The following is a 16,127-nucleotide window of genomic DNA, read 5'->3' as shown; positions in this document are numbered from 1 at the left end:
AATATTTATTTTTTAATAGTATTATTTTATTTATTTATTTTTTCAAGTTCATCTTATATCAAACCTCTAAGTTATTGAGCCAAACCAATTCGACTCGACTCTGTGAATCACTCCATGTGTAATTTATTATTATTATTATGACCATTATTATACCAATAATCTTTCATAAATCTTTAAGGAGCATTGTTGCACTAACAGTAATGAATATTGAACTAGTTACTTAATTAGATGTTAGATCTTTTTCAGTTAGATTCCAATTTAATTTTTATAATTATGCTTTAATTATAGTTATCTAAATAAAAGTTTTAAATTGATCAGGACTTGATTGAAAATATAATTACCAGAAATAAGATTTAAAGTGGCATGATGTAATTCGGTAATATAAATGGATTGATAGAAATTTAAAAGTAACCCATATATAAATACTATTTATAAAATATATTGCTTATTTTTATGATTTATGGTTTAACTTTTTAAGAAAGTTTAATTAATCTAAAATTTTATGAACTTGTTTATTTTTTAAAAAAATTACATTTAATTTTATATTATTCTATATAGCTTTTTATTGATTGAATGACATAATTAACACTAAGGGATATATAATTTTAATGAGCACTTAAACATTATTATCTTAAAAGTAATTTGATGGTTAAGGTTAGCCTCGATGAATGCAATATTATTTTGTTAGGTAATTTATTATCTTTATGCATGAAGATAATATATAAATTCAACCATTTTGATCTGATCTCTTATGGATTTCTACTACATTCTCTTCTCCATAGGGTCCTCTTATTTCTTCCTTCTTCAAGCTCAAGCTATGAAAGAAGGAATCGAGGAGGAGATAACAGCAACAACTGATTTTATTATAGAACAACTCTTGATATTCATATTTATTATGTGCCTCTGCATCTAGTATTGAGTAGACCTCAAGCAATTGCAGAAGAGTAGACCTCAAGCAATAATTATCATAGTTCTATCTTATCTTTTGTTGTGACAATAACACAAAAATTAAACAAAAATTAAAAGGACATTCTTTTTTATTGGAATCATTAAAGGAGTGCTTCTTTTTCATTTATTATCAAAAGGGTGCTGTACCATTTCATATTAGTACATTTTACTTTTTGAAATTGTCTTTATTTTTGACATTGTTGTATCATCTACTAGTTCATAATTGTCATAGTTCGCCACTTTAAAAAAATTTAAACAAAAATTAAAAGGGCATTCTTTTTTATTGGAATCATTAAAGGAGCGCTTCTTTTTCATTTATTATCAAAAGGGTGTTGTACCATTTCATATTAGTACATTTTACTTTTTGAAATTGTCTTTATTTTTGACATTGTTGTATCATCTACTAGTTCATAATTGTTATAACATGAATATTTTAACTCATAAATAAACTGTGTTATAACAACTATCGTTCATAGCAGCTAAAATATGGATACTTCTTCTCCCGTTAACACCGATATTATATTATAGTAACATTTAGATTTTGATCAATACTAATAATATATTGTAGCATATAGTTCATAACTCTTATAATATAAACACTTTATCTTTGGTCAACATGGATCAACATAGGTCAACATCATATTATAGCAACTATAAATTATAATTAGTATAACATAGATAATTTATTTCTAATTAATATTAGTCAACATTATATTATACAGTTAGGAGATATAATAACTACTACAATTATATATAGTTGTAGTAATTGCTAATTAACTACTATAATTATATATAGTTGTAGTAATTGCTTGGCCGAGATGTGACTCAGGACTGCTTGGCTGAAATATATGTAGCTAGAGACTGTTTGGCCGAGATGTGACTCTAGACTGCTTGGTCAACATATGACTTGGGATTGCTAGGCCGGGATATAGCTCGGGACTACTTGACCGAGATGCAGCTTGGGACTACTTGGTTGAGATGCAGCTCAGGATTGCTTGGCCGAAATGTAGCTCGAGACTACTTGGTCGGGATGTTGCTCGAGATTGCTAGGCCCGGATATGACTTGGGACTTTAGTTAACTTCTATCCGCAAGGGTTGTGCGCGTGCCAGTAGCCTGTCGCGTTAGTACCACGCGCCGAGGTCCAGTGCCGCCCCGGGTTATACCTCGAAAGGGCCTAGACAACAGGAAGCTCTAAAGGAAAACAGTCCCTCCTTGCAAGAGCAACTGTGCGGCTACGAGAGAGATATTTTGTGTTGACTGTTGACTTTTGATTCAACATATCAACTTACCCCTTGCCTACAAGTGCCACGTAGAAGCAGCGGGATTCTGCCACATCAGGAACAAAGCGTATTTCTCGGTCATCAAAGAAACAAAATACTGTGGCTATGTCTTCTGCCAAAGCTGAGTATATATCAACATGTGGACCGGCATGTGAAATTGTCTGGTGAAGAAGAATTCTCAAGGATATGAAGCAAGAACAATTTGCGCCAACCATAATTTTTCACCGTCACACAAAACACATCAAATTACAATATCACTTTATCATAGAATTAGCAAGCAAAAGAGAAATTGAATTAACTTTCTATAAAATTGAAGATCAAATAGTAGATGTCTTCACAAAGTCACTTTCAACTTTCAACGGAAAAGTTTCTCTGAAAAATTTAAAGTATTAAATCTCATAAAAATAAAAAAAATACTAAAATTAATTTTAAAAATTAATGCACACATGCATGTTAAAAATATGCGTGTATAGAAGTCAAATGAATTATGTGGGTTCTAATGATGAATTTATTTATAATAATTAATATCATTCAAGTAGATAATGATGAATTATATGTGAAGACAAAAGGTACAATAAATTTTTTTATAATATGTTGTTGATGATTTGATATATACGAGCAATAATCTAATGATGATTAAAAATTTTAAGAAAGTCATGATGAACTAATTTGAGATGATAGATCTAGGGTTTAAAAAATATTTTCTTATGATGCAAGTAAAGCAAGATAATGAAAGAATCTTGATTTCTCAAGAAAAATGTGTTAATGATTTAATGAAGAAATTTAACATGACTTGCTGCAAAGCCTCTTATACTCCTATGGTAGTCAATGACAAGCTTTTAAAAAATGATGGAGCTAAAAAAGGTCGATGAAACCATCTAAAAAAAACTCATTGAATCACTCATTTATCTCACAAATACAAGACCAGACATTATGTATGTTATTAGCGTTGTCTCAAGATTTATGAGCGAACCTAGCCAACTTCATTTTGCTACAGCAAAACGTATTCTTAGATATGTCCATGGAACTAAGAATTATGGAATAATATTTGAAGCTGAGGAAGATAGTAAATTGCATGGTTTTTCTGATAGTTATTGGGTAGGTTCAAAAGATGATCGCAAGAGTACATCAGGCTATATTTTCTTTATATGTTCTGGCTAACCACCATGGATGGTCAAGCCACTAGTCAACGAATGGTCCTACTCACACGAGACTTCACTTCCTCTAGCGAAGGGACCTGAGAGTAGACTAAGCGAAAGGGGTTAGACTGGTGTCGGGGAGTCCCAACAGGTCACTCCAACGCTCTAAGTGGAAGGAGATGAAAGTCTTGTAACCTCCTGCTTGTTCTCCTGTTGTCGCGTGTCCCTAGGAATATTTACATTTTCCTACCAGCAGGTGCTTGGATGTCAAAAGTTCGTACACTATACAAAAGCAGGACTCATGACAGAAGTGATGCTCGAGGCCGAGATAGGGTTCGAGGTGGTACAGTCGAGCTGAGACTTGGGACTGAGGCGATCGAGATATGACTTAGGACTGCTTTACCAAGATGTGACTTGAAACTACTTGATCGAGATGTAGCTCAAGACTGCTTGACCGAGATGTGACTCGGAACTGCTTGGTCGAAATGTGACTTGGGACTACTTGGCCAAGATGTAGTTCAGAACTACTTGACCGAGATGCAGCTCGGGACTACTTTGCTAAGATGCAGCTCAGGACTACTTGGCCGAGATGCAGCTCGAGATTGCTTGGCCGAGATGTAGCTCGGGACTGCTTGGTTGGGATGTAGCTCGGGATTGCTAGGTCGGGATGTGACTTGGGACTTTAGTTAGCTTCTATCCGCAAGGGTTGTGCGTGTGCCAGTAGCTTGTCACCCCGGGTTAGACCTCGAAAGGGCATGGACATGAGGAAGCTCTAAAGGAAAGTAGTCTCTCCTTGCCAGAGCAGTTGTGCGCCTACGAGAGGGATATTCTGTGTTGACTATTGACTATTAACTTTTGACTCGACACATCAGCTTACCCCTTGTCTACAAGTGCTACGTAGGAGCAGCAAGGTTCTGCCACATCAAGAACAAAACCTATTTCTTGGTCATCAAAGAAGCAAAATACTGTGACTATGTCTTCTGCCGAAGCTGAGTATATATCAGCATGTGGAGCGGCATGTGAAATTGTCTAGCTAAGGAGAATTCTCAAGGATATGAAGCAAGAATAATTTATGCCAACCATACTTTTATGTAATAATGTCTACTATTACAATGACCAAGAATCTTAGGGGGCGTTTGGCTTGATCATTTTCTATTTTCATTTTCTTATTTTCTAGAAATTATTATTTACTTTGTGTTTTCCAATCTCATTTTCTAGAAAATGAAAAGTCATTTTCTAAGAAAATAAAAAATGACAATATATCATTTTCTATAGAGAATGAAAACTACGGCTGAGAAATAGAAAATGAGAAAAGGCGGCTACGGTAACGCCGCATGCCTCCTCATCGCACAATTTTTTTTCCTCTTCTTTTCCTCCCCTTCTTCTTGAGATCCTTTGCGGCTTCCAACGATGGCAAACGAACGAGCAGCTCCAGATCGGCTGGGGGCGCCGGTGCCCATGGAGGATACCGTGCGAGCCCTCATCGACCTCCTCATCAAGCCTCTCTTCCCAGCGAGTACTTCCCAGCAATACTCTCCCACCAAGGATGAACAACTCATCGTCGCCAAATAGGCAAGCTCTCTCTCTCTCTCTCTCTCCTCCCTCAACTTGGTTACAATTTCAACCCCCAACAACTTAGGGGGCGACCAAGGAGAGTCGATGGCGGCGATCTCATCGAATGCTTCCTCCCCTTCTTTTTGTTCTTGTGGATCTGATTTGCCTTTTTTGTAGTCCATCTCGTCTAGATGACGGATCGGCTAGAGAGGCAGCATGGTGGTGGTGCGTTGGGCTACGTTGTTGGTCTGGATTGCTTAATTACTCGGCGTCGTCAGGGCCCTCCGGATGGGGTCCTGTCTTTCAGCTGATGGAGGAGCTCGTCCAGGAGGGAGGAGCAAGCCCATAGGATTCCCGGGAGGATGTTCCTGAACGGGGCTAGTGCTGTCGCTTCGCTCTTCACCCAACAGGGAAAGAAGGGAACCAACCAGGACGCCAAGATCGCTTAGCGACTTTTTATATAGAGAAATGCAGCAGAACATCATGTAGTGTTCTATCTGCTGATGCTTAGCAACTGTTTATATTTGAAATGCAGCAAAACATCATGTTGATTTTTCAGGGCTCCAATTTAGGCGTACTCTTTTGGTTTCATTCTCATAATTATTCATATATGTTAGCAATTAAAAGATAGAACGTTGCAAGTTTTATTAATTGAAGGAGAAAGTGTTTGATCTTTCCTTTGTTACTAAGTTTGATTTAGAATTGTAGATCAATTTTCAGTGTTCTAATTAATATTTTTATTATGAATCTTTTATCCTATAGTGCGATATATGTAAAAAGTTTGAAGTTGTGTAATGCTGTATTAGAAGGTCAGGTTTGACCCCTTTCTAATATGGTTGATCCCTTTCTTGTATGATTTTTCTTTTTTCATGAATAAAATGGTATTTTTATTTAAAAAATCTATTTTATTTATATTTTTTATATTAACAAATCAAACATATTTTTTAATATTTTTTTAAAAATAAAAAATAATATATCATAGCAAACGTATTTATTATTTTCTAAAAACTAGATTAAAAAATAAAAAATAGAAAAAAAAATTCAAACCAAACACCTTATTTTTCATATTCACGACGTCACTTTATCACAGAGTTAGTAAGCAAAAGAAAACTTAAATTAACTTTCTATAAAATTAAAGATTAAGTAGCAGATATCATCACAAAATCACTTTCAACGACAAATTTTTTTAAAAAAATTTAGAGTATTAAATCTCACAAATTAAAAAAGAGTACTAAAAATTAATTTTAAAAATTAATACACATGCATGTAAAGAATTAATACATATGCGTGTCAAACGGATTAAGTGGATTCAAATGGGTAATGATTAATTTAATTTTATAATAATTAATATCATTCTAAAATTATCTATCATATTTATATAAAAATGCACATGCATGTAAAGAATTAATACGTATGCCTGTATAGAAGTCAAACGAATTACGTGGATTCAAATAGATAATGATTATTTAATTTTATAATAATTAATATCATTCTAGAATTATCTACCATATTTATATAAAAATGCGATCAATAATCCATAGTGTGTTTTGATTTTCTATATATACAATTTTTATATCTATCATTTACCCTACAAACGTTGTCGACAATGTTTTTCATCTTGACGTCCTCCAACTGGCTTCAGCCACGTGGCACTGCCACCACCGGACTCTTCGGCGCCGCCGTTGCCATTGCCGTTGCCCTCCTCTTGGCCGACTGCCTCTTATGGAATCTCAGGCGACGGGGCAAACGGCTGCCCCAAGGTCCGACCCCGTGGCCCCTCGTGGGCAGCCTCATCCCGTTGCTCCGGCACCGGCCTCACTTCCGATGGGTCATGGCTGCGGCGGAAGGCAGGGACATCACTTGCATACGCCTGGCGCGCACCCACGTCGTCGTCGTCAATTCGCCGGAGCTGGCGTGCGAGTTCCTCAAGAGGCACGATGCCAACTTCGCATCGCGGCCTCTCACGATGGCCACCGAGCACTCCAGCCGCAACTTCCTGTCGGTGATCTTCAGCCCGCTGGGCCCGCAGTGGAAGAAGATGCGGCGCGTGATCGCGTCCGAGGTGCTCAGCAGCGCGAGGCTGCGCTGGCTGGCGTCAGCGCGGGCCGAGGAGGCCGACCACCTCACTCGGTATCTGCGCAACCTGTGCACCGCCGGAGACGGATCTGGAGGCCTCGTCGACATTCGGCTGGCGACGAGGTACTACAGCGGGAACGTGATCAGGCGGATGATCTTCGGGGCGAGGCACTTCGGGGCCGGCGGCCCGCACCAGGGCCCCGGCGAGGAGGAGGTGGAGCACGTGGAGGCGGCGTTCTCGATGCTTTCGATGGTATACTCCTTTTGCCCGTCGGACTTCGTGCCGTGGCTGAGGTGCCTGGATTTGGAAGGCCATGAGAGGATGTCCGAGCAGGCGACGAGCACCATCTACAAGTACCATGATCCGATCATCGACGAAAGGATCGAGAAGTGGAGGAGCGGAGAAAAGAAGGAGGTGGAAGACCTTCTCGACGTCATGATCTCCCTCGCCGACGACTCCGGCGAGCCGATTCTCAGCAGCGAAGAAATTAAAGCACAGTTGGCGGTAAGTAGTGTTCACAGTATATTATTATTATTATTATTATTATTATTATTTATCATGAATAATATATTATTTTAAAGGAAATTAAATTGAATTATTGTATAGCGCTTTGATGATGAATTATTAATAAAAAAAAGAAATCAATTTTAGGGAATTATAAGATATTGTTTAGGACACCAAAATAGGGTATTTTTTATAATCTTACAAACTCTTTCGCTTATATGACAATAAATGAGTTGGGAAAAAGTTTGTTATTTTTAGAATTGAATCATAATTTAGTTCAATCATTTTTTTTATAATATTAATACAATACCAAGTAAACTTTCTAATCAAGTTTTTTTTAATGTTCCTATGGCCGTATGTATTAATTTATCATGGCTTCATATAATCTAATTAGCATATTTATTGATTATTACGTATTTATATCATGCATCGCTGATTGTTTTTATTTTTTATCTTATCTTTCATCAGGGGTGTAATCGAAATGAATCGAACAGTAAAAAGTTCGAGCTCGACTCGATTGATTTTTTCCTAATCTCGAGTTTAATTAGAACTTTAATTTTTACGTTCGAGTTTGATTCCTAAAAATTAAATAGTTAACGAATGGCTCGAATTCGATTCTAAAATATATCTCATTTAAAAGTTAAACAAGCTATTATATAAGTTCATTCAATTAAGTTAACGAGCCGAAATCAAATATGATTTCAAACTTGAAAATATTATTGAACCAAGCTTGAATATATATAGTATTTGGTTCGTGAGTTTTCGAACATATTCATTAAAGGTTCATGAACGATTTAACTCATTTATATCTTTAATCATCTTATATGTTGGAATATCCATATTAATGATCGCATCTCTACTAAGCTCATCTTTTGTTTATGTATTTATTTCATACGGCTAAGATTCGAGATGTAATTGTCATTTTATAAAATTAATTATGAATTTTGTTTATAATAAAGAAATTACTTGTTGCAGGAGTTCATGTATGCGGCTGTGGACAATCCCTCAAACACAGCAGAATGGCTGTTAGCACACTTGCTGGAGCAACCTGACATCATGCGAAAAGTCGTTGAGGAGTTGGATCGGGTGGTCGGCAAGGAGCGGTTAGTAGTCGAATCCGACTTTGCTCGACTCCCCTACGTGAAGGCATGCGCTCGTGAGGCCCTCCGTCTCCACCCGGTCGCAGCCTTCAACCCCCCTCACGTAGCTATCGACGACGCCGTCGTTTCCAACTACTTCATCCCCAAGGGGAGCATGGTGCTATTGGGTCGAGCTGCACTCGGGCGAAATCCCAAGGTCTGGGATGATCCGACCCGGTTCCACCCGAGCCGACACTTGATGGATGGACAGCAAGAGGTGGAGCTAGCAGAGCCAAATCTCCGAATGATATCGTTTACCACCGGGCGTCGACAGTGCATGGGAGCTCAGCTTGGGACGGTGATGACCTACATGTTGGTCGGAAGGGTGCTTCAAGCGTTCGAGTGGAGCTTACCCGCCGGCGAGACTAGCATCGACATGTCAGAGGAAAGGATGAGCCTCTTCAAAGCCAAACCTCTAATGGCTTGTGCAAAGATTCGATTGCCAGATTTGTTAGAGAATCTATGAGCAAATTTAGACAACAGAGGTTCATTAGCTTGGAAAAGGAAAATAAACTGAAGGACAAAAGAAAACTATGATCCATGAACTCAAATCTGATCGACTACTGTAAGTTCCCTTTAAACTTGATAATCTCGTATTTTGTGATTTGCATCGAGAACTATCTTATCAAATCATTTAATTGCATCTACAATATATACTTAGAATCAAATCTTTTGGAAATCACCATTGAGACCTGGTATCCATTACCCGCAAGGTGTTAATTTCTTGTTGCCGGCGCCATGAGGATTTTTCGTCTTTCCAGTCGTCCCATGCTCTTGCCTTTTTTTATCTCTGCGTCGTGGTCGTCCTCATCTGTCGTCGCAGTGATATCCTTGTGCCATGATGAGTTTGCTTCCTCCGTGATCCTAGCTCACATTCACTAAAAAATAATTGTCATTAGATGAAAATTTTCATCACTATTCCATCGCTAAAAGACATTAACGACACAGAATTTTTTCATATAGCTATCTTTTTGGTCGCAGACATCAATTAGAATTTTATCGTTAATTAGCGACGAAATTTATGATTCCGTCACTAAATTTAGCGATGGAAAAATAAATTCTGTCGCTAAAATTCCATTGCCAAAATTAGCGATGGAATCATAAATTCCGTCGTAAAAAAAGCAAACGGAAACATTATTCCGTTTCAGTTCACTACTAGAATTTTGTTAATAGACAACGCCCCAAAGACAACGTTTTTTAGCAAAAGCGTTGTGGTATTTCAATTTACAACGTTTTTTGTCAAAAGCGTTGTCTTTTGAAATCAAAAGACAACGTTTGTACAGAAAGCGTTGTCTATTAGGGGTCAACCACAACACTTTACAAAAGCGTTGTCGAAAACGTTGTCTTTTAGTGTCGTTTAGTGTCAAAGACGAGCTAGAGGTGCCAAAGACAACGCTTTTAAAAGTATTGTCGTTTTAGTGTTGTCGTTGATGGTTTATATCCAGGGTTTTTTAGCGGGCGAGTCCGCGATTTCCTTCGTACGCCTCCCTCTTCTCTCCCGCACCATTTTCGTCCCTCTCCCGCTCTCGCACCTCTAGCTCGTCTTCTCCCCCGCGCCGCATTTTCGTGCCTCTCCCGCCCCCTCTCGCACCTCTAGCTAGTAGCTACTCTTCTCCCGCCCCCCTTTCGTGCCTCTCCGCTTCTCCCGCCCCTTTCGCACCTCTAGCTCCTCTTTGCGCCGCTGTGAAGAGGCGAAGACGAAGATAGAACGGAAGCCGCATCCGGTGCTGCTCCTCCCCCACCCGTTAAAAAAAACCCAGTTTTTAGGTTCCGATTTCTGCTCCTCCCGACTCCTCGCGCCTGCGCTCGCGCGACCTCCGCGCCCGCACACCACGTCGCCCGACTCCCGACTCCTCGCGCCTGCGCTCGCGCGACATCCGCGCCCGCAAACAGCGTCGCCTCCAGCGTCCGGTGAAGGAAACCCTCGGGCGTGAAGGTTTTAAAGGCGGCGAAGGAAACCCTAGACGATATCCCTCAGCCTGCTGCGCCGCCTTTCCCCTCGCGTTCTTCGTCGGCGTTCTCTCTTCTCTTCTCCGCCCCCGTTTCTCTCTCATCACCACCCTCTGATCACGCTCGAGCTTCACTGTGATCCGCCACCATTTCCTGTTCGCATCGCGGACCGATCTCTACTTCTTGTTGGCTGCGCGGGTCGAGCGGAGCACGATGTCGCTGAGGCCGAGCGAGAGGGCGGAGGTCCGCCGGAACAAGTACAAGGTGGCCGTTGATGCGGAGGAGGGGCGTAGACGGAGGGAGGACAACATGGTGGAGATCCGTAAGAGCCGTCGGGAGGAGAGCCTGCTGAAGAAGCGGCGGGAGGGGATGCTGACTCAGCCCCTCCCTCAGACTGTCCACACCTCCGTGGTGGAAAAGAAGGTGATGCCCTTTGCAAAGATCCTTTCATTTTCGTAATTTGAACTGTTAGATCTGTGTTTTTCTAGGGTTTTAATCTGGACAGGTGAGATTGATGATAAAGAGGGTTAGGGTTGTGGATTTCCAACGAGTCATTTAATTCTTCGTTTGATTGATGATTTGCAGTTGGAAAGCCTTCCGGCGATGGTAGCGGATGTTTATTCTGATGATAGTTCAATGCAATTAGAAGCAGTTACACAGTTTCGAAAATTACTTTCTATAGGTACTTGTTGATGAATAAATATGCATGATTCTTCTGCACATAATCTTTGATTCCTGTAGACGAGAAATTAGTCATTCTGAATCGACTTCAAATTGTATTCACGTGGTTTGTGTTTGTCAGAAAGATGCCCTCCGATTGAGGAGGTGATACAGTCTGGTGTAGTTCCTCGATTCGTTGAGTTTCTTATGAGAGAAGATTATCCTCAACTTCAGGTAGTAATTTTTCATAATCTAGTGTTTTTCATTTCCCCCCTCTTTTCTACCAGTAGGCTTGTATGTACTTGTTGGCTTGTTGCTTTTGCATGTTATAGTTTGAAGCTGCTTGGGCTCTCACCAATATTGCATCTGGCACTTCTGAAAACACTAAGGTTGTCATTGATCATGGCGCAGTTCCAATATTTGTTAAGCTTCTTAGTTCCCCAAGTGATGATGTCCGTGAACAGGTATGCTCCTTTGCACAATGGAATTTTTCTTTGATTCTAGTTGATAACTTGATATCTGCTTTTCCTTTTCCTGTGAATATTTTTGCTAATGCATTGCATGTTATGTAGGCGGTATGGGCCTTGGGAAATGTTGCTGGGGATTCTCCAAAATGCAGAGATTTTGTCCTCGCCAATGGTGCATTGTTTCCACTCCTTCAACAACTGAATGAGCATGCCAAACTCTCCATGCTAAGGAACGCCACATGGACTCTTTCTAATTTTTGCAGAGGGAAGCCCCAACCAAACTTTGAACAGGTTTATTTATTGTAATATTGATTTTTTTGTTCATATTGTTTTCCAATCTCTTTCATGTTTGTCTTTAATCCTGTCTTACATTTTCTGTGATCAGGTTAAACCTGCTCTTCCAGCCCTCGAGCGTTTAATTCATTCGAATGATGAAGAAGTGCTCACAGATGCATGCTGGGCACTCTCATACTTATCTGACGGGACAAATGACAAAATACAAGCTGTACTTGAGGCTGGTGTCTGTCCTCGGCTTGTAGAACTACTTACGTATGCATGCAGTTACCCAGTCCATCCACCTCATCTATACTTCAAGTCCTTGACCAATTTTATTATATGGCAGCCATCCTTCACCTTCTGTGCTCATCCCAGCACTTCGCACTGTGGGTAACATTGTGACAGGAGATGATCTACAGACGCAGGCATGTTAGCATTTTACATTTCATAAAGAAATATTTTTGCTTGTTTTGTTTGTGTTGTCTGACAATTCTGAATCCTCTTGCTCATAATGTGATACTGGGTCTGCCAGTTCAATAATTCTTAGTAACTAGTAAATAAATTATGTCAAATTGGAAATCTTTAGCTGGAAATTGTAAAATATATGACAGAGGACCTATTTCTCTAAGCTTGTATGTGGGTTAATGGCATTCTTACATTCTTAGAAAGTGGCATTTGATGTTTTGGTTGTTGCAGTATCAGAATTTGTTTAGTGTACAGCATGAATGATGCTTCATTTGGATTCAGTTTTTTTAAGTGTAGTCATAGTTAGTTTGGTGGGAAGATGCTAATTGGCTCATGCTAGCAAGTGTTTTCTTTAAATCCACCTTGAGCATGTGGTCGGGATTTACTCCTTTGAATTTGTAATATATAACTTGCAGCAAAGGTTATTTTGATTACTAATTTAAAAGACTTTCAGATACTTGAAAAGGAACATTCATTTTCTGATACATGCTGCCATGTTCTTGATGCTTGATTATATCTGAAAGAGTTGATGTTATCGTTCTTTTACATTTATATGCTTATACTCAAATTTGATATGGTAATTCATGTAATATAGTACTAGCATCAAAAGGAATGTTTCAGTAAACAAAAGCTCCATAATTTTCAGCATGAAATAAATGCACTGCTAACTCAATTATATAGATTCTTTCCTAAAAAATTTAAATTTGTTCATTATTTGGATACTATTTATTTCTTCATGCCATTGGTCAAATTACTGATACCACTAGGTATTTACGTAAATTTATGGTCATATTTCAACTAGGATCCCATTTGATGATTGGTCCTTCCCTCCATCGGTTCAAATTTACTTATATTAAAAGTATCCACTTTTGATGTTTTATCATTTGCACCATTGATTAAAAGTACTGATAGAGCCTATAATTTACTTCGGTTTACGGTCATGTTCCATCTGAGTGCCCCACCCACCTTTGATCATTTGTCTGTGACTATTTTCTGTGATTTGACAGTGGATGAATCAAAACATTTATCTTGTTTGTTGTGTGACTAGATTATTCATCGATAAAGTATATTTTAAAATTAGTTTTCTTAAACGTTTGGGTATGTGATCTTAATTTTAACGTTTTCTTCCTTGATTGTCTTTGTTTATCCAGTTTGTTATCAATAACCAAGCACTTCCATGTCTCCTCAACCTCTTGACTCACAATCACAAGAAAAGTATCAAGAAGGAAGCTTGCTGGACAATATCAAACATAACAGCAGGAAATAAGGAACAAATACAGGTGAATTTAAGGAAATATCGAGTTTTGCCATTTTTGCAGTGAGAAAGTTGCTCTTCAAGCTTTGAAGGGAAGTGATTGACATTTGGAGGGAGCTTTTGACATGCTTTACAGCCAGCCACATATTAGAACTTGTTGTGCAGCCAGGAGAGGGCGTTGTACCTCCTCGCGCATCCTGTCTTGGGGCCGTAGTCCTCCGGGTTCAGCGTCTGGTAGTTCGCCAGGTATAACGGGAAGCATCCCACCGGCAACACCCCCGGCACCACCAGGTCCACCGCCCCCAGCGCAATCAGCCTCTGATCCATTGGCAATCGCTCGAGTTATGCGTTTTTTTTGTTTGTTTGTTTGTGGATGATTGATTCTTCGGTCGTTATTACCTCGACGCCGTGTTTGAGGGAGTCGATGACATCGGGCACGAAGGCGCTGACTTCGTCGATGGGCCGGGCGAAGAAGAGCGCGGTGCTGTAGTCGTTGCCGCCGAACTCGCCGACGATGAACAGAGACTCGCCGAGGAACTCCTTGCACTCTGCGTAAGTCAGTCAGTAATTTCGTCGAGCAGGTGGCGTCCGAGAGGAGGAGGAAATAAACGTGAGAAACGAATGGGCACCTCGAGCGGCGCCGCAGATGGAGGGGAGGTGGCGCTCGAAGCGGTCGATTTGGAGGTGGAGGGAGGCGTTCACCCACAGGCCCTTGCTCAGGCCGCGCTCGTTGAAGAAGTCGAAGTCGAGGGTAGTGGCGGCGACCACCGCGAAGTTGGCGCCACGTCGGAAGTCGTGCTCCTCTTGCGACGGCGGCAGCAATGGGAAACCTAGCTCTTGAGCTGCGCCGCCATGCGAGACGACTATAATCAGCTAATTGAATGATGATTCGAAAAAGAGGGAAGGGGAGCGGCGAAGGGAGCAGCATACCGATGAAGTCGATGACGAGGCGGCCGTCGGAGCAGCGTCCGGTGGCGTTGCCGAAGAAGGTCATGCCGTAGGGGAGGGTGCTGATTTGGACGTTGCCGGTGTCGGACATGGAGTCACCGAAGCTGAACAGCGCGTTGTACCGCTGAGACGAAGAAGGATGGAGGAGGAGGAGGAGGAAGAAGAAGAGAAGGTGGCCAAAGGTGAGGCTGTTCATTGTTACAGGTGATCCTGTGCAGAGGAAGGCACCAGACAAAGCCATAATAATGACTTCCCTTACTAACCTTACTAATTCTATGTTAGATAACATAATCGGAGTAGAGTTAGAGTTAGAGTATGAGTCGTGATTAATTGTAATTTTTTGATTTATTTTTTTATATATAGTCATGAAGTCGACTGTATGAGATTGCTGGGATGATGAATTTCAACTTTTGCTGAAGAATTAGAATTTGAATCTAAGTGTGAGTCCGAGTTAAAATTGAGTTCGAAGTCGGACCAATAAGAGTAAATCACTCTTTGTGTGTCATCTATGAACTATAGTAGACCTCAATTTAGACAAAGATAATAACTTCATCAATTCTCGTGGGATCGGAACCTCTACTTGTCAAAGTTCTACACCTTTTCAATTGTTGCAAATTTATCATTTGAATACCAACTCAGTTACGACCGTGGAAGTTGCAAAGGTAGAAACAATTGTAAATTTTCTTCAAAGTTATCTCCACACAGTCCCAACTTGGCCCCTTCCTCTGTAATCTCATCAGGAATCCATGTGGAACAGCATTAACTCCTTTAATTATGATCCTAACAACCTAACACTTTAATCACGATGGTGGTTAATGGCTTGTTTAGACAAATGGGGTAAAGTTTAGCAAGCTAAGCACGCACTAAATTTAGGTGCTAATTACGAGGTTTGAACTGAATACTTTTAATTAGCTCGGACCACTTTGAATCGAAAAAGCAAGAACAATAAACTAAAGTCACCAACCAGATGAGAAAGAAAGCATAGAGACATGCTCACCATGATGAAAGAGGGCCAGAGAGAGAGAGGAGGAAAGACCTGAAACATGAAGGACATGTTCATGCCGAGGAATCCCAGTAGGGTTCTCCTTGTAGCTAGGAACAACCTGCAAACACTTGTTTAATGATCGTATACATCCTCTGATTAAGATGCATTGCAGCAGAACTAACCTACAACTTGTCAAAGACAAATAAACAAACGCAAAAACAATGATATCCTGTTTGAAACAGACGCTTTGGACGGCGGTTGCCATGTTGCCAGAAAGCATTAAGTTTGTGGCAGCGTTTAGGTGGATTTCTGTGCTGTGGCACGTTGAAGAAGAGGGAAGGGGTTGGTAGGGGAAGCACACCAACTTCCTTAGTCATGGTAGGAATGGATACATACATGAACTAGTTTAAGTTTAGGTGAGTTATCATATCCCATCAAGTCCATCGAACTTCACATGCCCTTTTTGCAAATCATGCATA

General features: G+C 40.2%; 3 protein-coding genes across 3 annotated transcripts; 2 read left to right on the top strand and 1 right to left on the bottom strand.

Annotated features, from left to right (window-relative positions):
* Positions 1–6,528: 6,528 nt before the first annotated feature.
* Positions 6,529–9,108, top strand: LOC141826139 (tyrosine N-monooxygenase-like). Its single transcript, XM_074713387.1, has 2 exons — positions 6,529–7,503; positions 8,479–9,108. Exons 1-2 carry the CDS (start codon positions 6,529–6,531, stop codon positions 9,106–9,108), a joined length of 1,605 nt encoding a protein of 534 aa, XP_074569488.1.
* A 1,036-nt stretch (positions 9,109–10,144) lies between these two features.
* On the top strand, positions 10,145–13,864 carry LOC141826686 (importin subunit alpha-1a-like). Its single transcript, XM_074713963.1, has 8 exons — positions 10,145–11,015; positions 11,178–11,274; positions 11,395–11,486; positions 11,585–11,716; positions 11,825–12,010; positions 12,105–12,268; positions 12,342–12,420; positions 13,612–13,864. Exons 1-8 carry the CDS (start codon positions 10,806–10,808, stop codon positions 13,780–13,782), a joined length of 1,131 nt encoding a protein of 376 aa, XP_074570064.1. The 5' UTR covers positions 10,145–10,805; the 3' UTR covers positions 13,783–13,864.
* Positions 13,863–14,904, bottom strand: LOC141827005 (GDSL esterase/lipase At1g28580-like). Its single transcript, XM_074714298.1, has 4 exons — positions 14,646–14,904; positions 14,345–14,557; positions 14,115–14,263; positions 13,863–14,033 (listed from the first exon to the last, which is right to left on the bottom strand). Exons 1-4 carry the CDS (start codon positions 14,902–14,904, stop codon positions 13,863–13,865), a joined length of 792 nt encoding a protein of 263 aa, XP_074570399.1.
* Positions 14,905–16,127: the final 1,223 nt, after the last annotated feature.

The sequence above is a fragment of the Curcuma longa genome, chromosome 4 (genome assembly GCF_044706935.1).
Source record: "Curcuma longa cultivar G26 ecotype Majalengka, Jawa Barat chromosome 4, ITB_CL_G26_1.1, whole genome shotgun sequence".
Taxonomy (NCBI): Eukaryota; Viridiplantae; Streptophyta; class Magnoliopsida; order Zingiberales; family Zingiberaceae; genus Curcuma; species Curcuma longa.
The sequence above is the reverse complement of the archived record's forward strand: the minus strand, read 5'-3'. Positions and strand labels throughout refer to the sequence as shown.

Excerpts from the sequence above, each read along its gene's own strand:
- LOC141826686 (XM_074713963.1), top strand. The coding sequence starts at position 10,806 with ATGTCGCTGAGGCCGAGCGAGAGGGCGGAGGTCCGCCGGAACAAGTAC. Across the intron at positions 11,487-11,584 it reads AAGATTATCCTCAACTTCAG|TTTGAAGCTGCTTGGGCTCT; the intron begins GTAGTAATTTTT and ends TGCATGTTATAG. Across the intron at positions 12,269-12,341 it reads CGGCTTGTAGAACTACTTAC|CCATCCTTCACCTTCTGTGC; the intron begins GTATGCATGCAG and ends ATTATATGGCAG.
- LOC141827005 (XM_074714298.1), bottom strand. The coding sequence starts at position 14,904 with ATGGCTTTGTCTGGTGCCTTCCTCTGCACAGGATCACCTGTAACAATG. Across the intron at positions 14,558-14,645 it reads CCTCGTCATCGACTTCATCG|CTCAAGAGCTAGGTTTCCCA; the intron begins GTATGCTGCTCC and ends ATGGCGGCGCAG. Across the intron at positions 14,034-14,114 it reads CCCTCAAACACGGCGTCGAG|AGGCTGATTGCGCTGGGGGC; the intron begins GTAATAACGACC and ends CCAATGGATCAG.
- LOC141826139 (XM_074713387.1), top strand. The coding sequence starts at position 6,529 with ATGTTTTTCATCTTGACGTCCTCCAACTGGCTTCAGCCACGTGGCACT. Across the intron at positions 7,504-8,478 it reads AAATTAAAGCACAGTTGGCG|GAGTTCATGTATGCGGCTGT; the intron begins GTAAGTAGTGTT and ends TACTTGTTGCAG.